Source organism: Hipposideros armiger, unplaced genomic scaffold (assembly GCF_001890085.2).
Source record: "Hipposideros armiger isolate ML-2016 unplaced genomic scaffold, ASM189008v1 scaffold_897, whole genome shotgun sequence".
NCBI lineage: Eukaryota > Metazoa > Chordata > Mammalia > Chiroptera > Hipposideridae > Hipposideros > Hipposideros armiger.
In genome coordinates, this window is record NW_017732247.1 from 297652 (window position 1) to 302892 (window position 5241).

The following is a 5241-nucleotide window of genomic DNA, read 5'->3' on the forward strand; positions in this document are numbered from 1 at the left end:
CCCTGGGGCCCGCGCCGCGGCGGCCAAGGCCAGGCCCAGACCCGCCCCCGCCCCCGCCCCCGCGCCGCAGCTGGCACCCGACCCGGGCTGGGGCGACCGCATTCCGTTGGAAATCCTGCTGCAGATTTTCGGGCTGCTGGTGGCGGCCGACGGGCCCATGCCCTTCCTCGGCAGGTACCCCGGGCCCTTCGGGCGCAACGGCATGGCTCAGGCTGACCTGTTGCCACGAGCGGGTGGCAGAGGACGAAAGTGTCTGAGCGCGTACACATGCGAGTGAGAGAGCGCAGTCTCTCAGGGGGTCCAGTTGGAGTCCCAGGGGCCTGACTTTGAACTGAGCTGTCCCCTGCGTTGTTAAGAGTTGCGGCCGCCCATAGGGGGGCATCCGTCACAAAAGGCCCAGCACCTCAGCAGAAATTTTCTTCCAGGGCTGCACGCGTGTGCCGCCGCTGGCACGAGGCCGCCTCCCAGCCAGCTCTCTGGCACACCGTGACCCTGTCTCCCCCACTGACCGGCCTGCCCACCAAAGGTGGGGCCAAAGCTGGCGGGGCCAAGGCGGAAGAGAAGCTCCTTGCCTCCCTGGAGTGCCTTATGCCTAGTCGGTGAGGAGCCCCCTCTTCTCCTGACTGCCTCACTCCACCTGTGTTGTGTGGAAAGCCCCAGGCACCTTCCTGTTCCCCTACACCAAGGTGATGGGGGGGAGGGGAGGACACAATGCAGCTCTGCCTCTGCTGTCCGCCCAGGTTCTCACAGCTCCAGAAGCTGACCCTCATCCACTGGAAGTCCCGGGTACACCCCGTGTTGAAGGTGAGAGCTCGAGGCTGCCCTGCACGCCAACTGTGACACTGTGGGGTTGCCCAGTACTTCCAGGGAGTGGGTGAGGCACCAGGGGACCCAGTGCTGTCCCATGGGGATGCTGGCCTGGTTCTCCTTTCCTGTTTCCTCCAGCAGGGAGGTGTCAGAAGCGGGAGCACCTGGGTAGAAAGGAGGTCGTAGCTGAGGCAGTAGAGGGGCATAAAGTGGCAGCAGCCACGGGTATCTTTCCCTTGTGGACATCCTCCCCTTCCCCAATCTGCTGGTCCTCTGTCTTCTACAGCTGGTTAGCGAGTCCTGTCCTCGGCTCACCTTCCTCAAGCTTTCCGATTGCCACGGTGTGACCCCTGACACTCTGATCGTGCTGGCCAGAGCCTGCCCCCAGCTCCACAGCCTGGATATACAGCACTCCATGGTGAGCCCTTTGTCCCCAGGGACCCCGAAGAAGCCCAGGCCAAGGTGACAGGCCCCTCCTGTGCTGGGTCCCCAGGTGGAATCCACAGCCGTGGTGAGTTTCTTGGAGGAGGTGGGCCCGCGAATGCGCAAGCTGTGGCTGACCTACAGCTCCCAGACGACAGCCATCTTGGGTGCATTGCTGGTAGGTTGGTTACAGGCAGGAGCAGAGCGGGTGCTGAGCCAGCGACTGCCAGGCACTGAGCACGTGTCCACCCTGTCACCTGCAGGGTGGCTGCTGCCCCCAGCTGCAGGTCTTGGAGGTGAGCTCAGGCATCAACCGCAACAACACCCCCCTCCAGCTGCCTGTGGAGGCCCTGCAGAAAGGCTGTCCCCAGCTACAGGTACCTGCCGCCCTACCTCTCCCACCTGTCACGTCCTCCCCACCTGCAGCCTGGGCCTTGCTCCCACCCAGGTGCTGCGGTTGCTGAACCTGATGTGGCTGCCTAAACCTTCCGGACGTGTGGTGACTCCTGGCCCAGGCTTCCCCAGCCTCGAGGAGCTCTGCCTAGCCGGCCCCACCTGCAGCTTTGTGAACGATGAGGCCCTGGGCCGCCTGCTCCATGGCTCCCCCAACCTGCGCCTGCTGGATCTACGTGGCTGTGCCCGAATTACACCTGCTGGCCTGTGTCACCTGTCGTGTCAGGGTCAGCTCTCCCTGGGGGTAGCTGCTGGGCAGGTGCGATGTGGGGACCCTTACCCACCCGCAGCTCATGCCCACCCCTCTCACCTCCAGAGCTGCAGCAGCTCCATCTGGGCCTGTACGGCATGTCGGACGGGCTGACCCTTGCCAAGGAGGGCAGCCCCCTGTTGACTCAGAAGTGGTGCCACACTCTGCGGGAACTGGACTTGAGTGGCCAGGGCTTCAGCGAGAAGGACCTGGAGCAGGCCCTAGCTGCCTTCTCAAGCACCCCTGGCCACTCACACCCGGCCCTGTGCTCCCTCAACCTCAGGGGCACCCGGGTCACACCAAGCACAGTCAGGTCAGCACCCCTCCCTCAGTTTCTTGGAGCCAGTGTGGTTTTCCCCCCGTCCTGCCTCCTTGCCAGTTCCAGGGGTCCGAAAGGGGAGCTCATACCGGCCAAGCCCCTGCTTGGGGTTGGCCTTGGGGACACCAAGGGTCTTGGAATTGGGCCTCGGTGACTTGGGTGGCAGGGGCCTGGGCCTTCTGGGAGCCCATGGCTCAGCCCCCCATGCCTGCTGTGCCCCCACAGCTCTGTGATCAGCAGCTGCCCGGGCCTTCTGTACCTCAACCTGGAGTCCTGCCGCTGCCTTCCCCGGGGCCTGAAGCGGGCCTACCGGGGCCCAGAGGAAGTCCAGTGGTGCCTGGAGCAGCTGCTCACCAGCCCCCCCTCCCCTAGCTAGGAGCCCACCCTGACCCTTCCCGTTTTGGATGTTGGAGTACTTTGTTACAATAAAACGTTTTTAAGAACTCTGTGTGGTCCTTGGGGTTGGGTTGAGGGCACAGGCTTATACCTGAGGGAACCACTCTGGGCTACAGCTGGCCTGGAGCCTGTGTTGTTTTTTGGGGTAGTCCCCCAAGGCCCCTGAGTCTGCCTGTGGCTCTTGTGCCTTGCCTGCTCACTGCTGGGCTGGAATCTTGGGCTGAGTGCATATGTGTCCCACCCTCAGGGATACTGAGGCACGCTGTCTGGTTGGTTGTGAGGCTCTGGTCTGGGCAGGTGTGGAGAGGGGGGAGGGGAGGCCCTGCCCAGCCATGGGGTTTGGTGTGGGGGACCTGCCTACAGATTTCAGTCCATCTTAGGCCTGGATGTCTCACCACCCTATCCTTCTGGTAAGGACTAGAACCAGGCTGTACACGGAGCCTCCGGTGGGTGGGGTGGGGACTAGCATGGAAGTGCACGCCCACCTCAGAGGCCTGGCCAGGGGACTCCAGAGAAGGGATGGTCAATAATACAGCCCCTTCTAGAATCTGCCACCCAGGGCTTCTAGAACTCAGACGCAGCCCAGCCTGGACGCCACCTGGTGGTGATCTCCTGCCTGTTGCCTGAGAGCTCCAGCTCCTTTCTGGACCACAGCCCTGGAAACTTTCTTCTCCCAGGTAGGAGTGCGCCTGTGGGCAGCGGGTCACGGTACATGAGGCGCCCAGCTGACCACCTGTGCCTGACCCAGGCCCAGGCCCCCAAGGGCCAGGCCAGTGGCCTGCCCACGACGTCTCGCGGCAAGCGCTTCCAGCTCTGGGCCTTAGGACTCTTCTGCACCGAGCGCCACCTGGCCAAGCGCCTCAAGAACAACAGCTTCTACCCATTCACACAGCAGCAGCCCCATGGTGTGTTAGGCGGGCGGCCGTACCCGAAACCTGAACCGGTTGGGGCGGGAGATCCGAACTAAGAGGGCTGGATGTGGGGGTGGGGCCGGCTGGTCCCGCGGTGCGGTGGGCCCCCGCAGAAACTGCAGGCTGGATGCTGACTGCACCTGGAGCCCTGGCACTGTTACCCCGGGCTGCGGGCTGCGGACTGGCTATCCTCATGTGGCCCCGCCGCGCCACCTGCAGTCTTTGTGCTCGAGTACTACCTGGACACGCTGTGGAAGGGAATGCTGCTCTTCGTCGTCTGTCTCTTCCTTGTCAGCTTCGGTCTCGTGAGCCAGGTCTGAGCTCCTGGCCCCCCCCCCCCCGGGCTGAGCCGCGTGCCCCTCGCCAGCCTACGGAAGGTGCTTCTTCCAGCTGGTTCTGTGCGGCCACAAACTGGAGCCTCTGGTGCTGGTGCATCTGTCAGAGCGCTACGAGGTGGGTCCCGCCCCGGCCCACCCCAAGCCCAGACACGCTGCTCTCCCCTCTTCAGTTCAACAGGATGAGCACGGCTTAGGGTCTTAGGGTGGGGCCATTTCACAGGCAGAGGATGAATACAACGCGGGCCGCGGCCCGCCTTTGCGCTGGAGCAGTGGGGAGGGCTGGAGAAGTGGTCTGGTGAGGGGTGCCGCGGCGGGGCCTCTGCTGGGCGGGGACTCTGCTGTCCCGGCGGGAGTTGACTGCCGCCCGCGCCCACAGCAAATGGAATTCCTGGGCCGTCACATCGCCCGGAAACTCAACATTAACTACTTCGACTGCCTGGACACGTCCTACCGGCACGTGGTCCGCCACTGGCCGCTGGGGGTCGCCTTCAGCCCAGGCATCGTGCAGCGCAAGACTAGAGACTACGACAAGCCAGGTTCTCAGCCTGACCTGGACGTGTGACGCTGCGGCCGACACCCCACCCCTTCCCTCACCCCCAGGACTGCATTCTCCCTTCCCCTCCAGTCTTCCACCTCCACCCGCTGCTGGCTGTCCTCTCAGTAAACTGCTTCTCGCCTCCAGCAGCGGTTTTCTCTGCAGGGGGTGGGGACGGGCTCCAACTTCAGGATCCTCCCGGAGTGCACACCTCCCAGGGCCTGGGGAGGCAGTCGGAGAGCGACCCCCCCCCCAGTCTGGGTTGGAAGATGTGGGTAGCGGTGGGTGTGGGAGTGAGGGTGAGCAGCATCCAGGACTCTAGGAGGCGGGACCCATCATGGGACAGGCATGGGACACACTGCCACTCTTGGCCTGCAGCACGGAACTGGTCCTACCTGGTTTCAGAAATGCAGACCAATTAGTGGGATCCAGGATTCAGACTCTGGTCCAGCCTGGCTCAGGTGCCTGTTCCTAGTCCAATCAGCAGTGGGATAGGATGCATCCACAGGTGATGCCCTGTGCCTGGAGGTAAGACACTTCCAAAGGTGCTGCTGCAGAGTGCCTGCTGGGGGGTACACCCATGCGGTCCCTGGAGCTTGTTCCCAGGTGCCTGCTGGGACCCCTTGTTTGGTGGGTGTTCCTGCCTTCTGGGTGCTCGGAGCTGCTGTGGGAGCAGAGAAGGCCCTGGGCCATGGGACCCAGGAGGAGTGGCACCTGGCCCTGTCCACCTGGGTGTCCTAGTCAGGGCCATTCAAAGTGAAAATGCAGAGCTCCTTGTTAAAAAGTTATTAAGAATTCCCATAGGGGCC

General features: G+C 63.4%; 2 protein-coding genes across 2 annotated transcripts in view; both read left to right on the top strand.

Moving 5' to 3' along the window:
• FBXL6 (F-box and leucine rich repeat protein 6) overlaps nt 1-2695 on the top strand; it is a 3243-nt gene extending 548 nt beyond the window's left edge. Inside the window, exons 2-10 of the mRNA XM_019630250.1 lie at nt 1-174; nt 426-599; nt 741-804; nt 1094-1225; nt 1301-1408; nt 1494-1607; nt 1679-1910; nt 2000-2246; nt 2478-2695. The exon at nt 1-174 is cut by the window's left edge and continues 20 nt beyond it. Coding sequence (XP_019485795.1) covers nt 1-174; nt 426-599; nt 741-804; nt 1094-1225; nt 1301-1408; nt 1494-1607; nt 1679-1910; nt 2000-2246; nt 2478-2628 — 1396 coding nt within the window. The 3' untranslated portion in view covers nt 2629-2695. The remainder of the gene's footprint in view (nt 175-425; nt 600-740; nt 805-1093; nt 1226-1300; nt 1409-1493; nt 1608-1678; nt 1911-1999; nt 2247-2477) is intronic.
• Nucleotides 2696-2922: 227 nt separating this feature from the next.
• Nucleotides 2923-4459, top strand: CATSPERQ (catsper channel auxiliary subunit theta). The gene is made up of 4 exons (XM_019630132.1): nt 2923-3553; nt 3779-3859; nt 3927-4012; nt 4274-4459. The coding sequence occupies exons 1-4, from the start codon at nt 3361-3363 to the stop codon at nt 4457-4459; spliced, it is 546 nt and encodes a 181-aa protein (XP_019485677.1). The 5' UTR covers nt 2923-3360.
• Nucleotides 4460-5241: the final 782 nt, after the last annotated feature.

Excerpts from the sequence above, each read along its gene's own strand:
- CATSPERQ (XM_019630132.1), top strand. The coding sequence starts at position 3,361 with ATGAGGCGCCCAGCTGACCACCTGTGCCTGACCCAGGCCCAGGCCCCC. Across the intron at positions 3,860-3,926 it reads TCTCTTCCTTGTCAGCTTCG|CCTACGGAAGGTGCTTCTTC; the intron begins GTCTCGTGAGCC and ends GCCCCTCGCCAG. Across the intron at positions 4,013-4,273 it reads ATCTGTCAGAGCGCTACGAG|CAAATGGAATTCCTGGGCCG; the intron begins GTGGGTCCCGCC and ends CCGCGCCCACAG.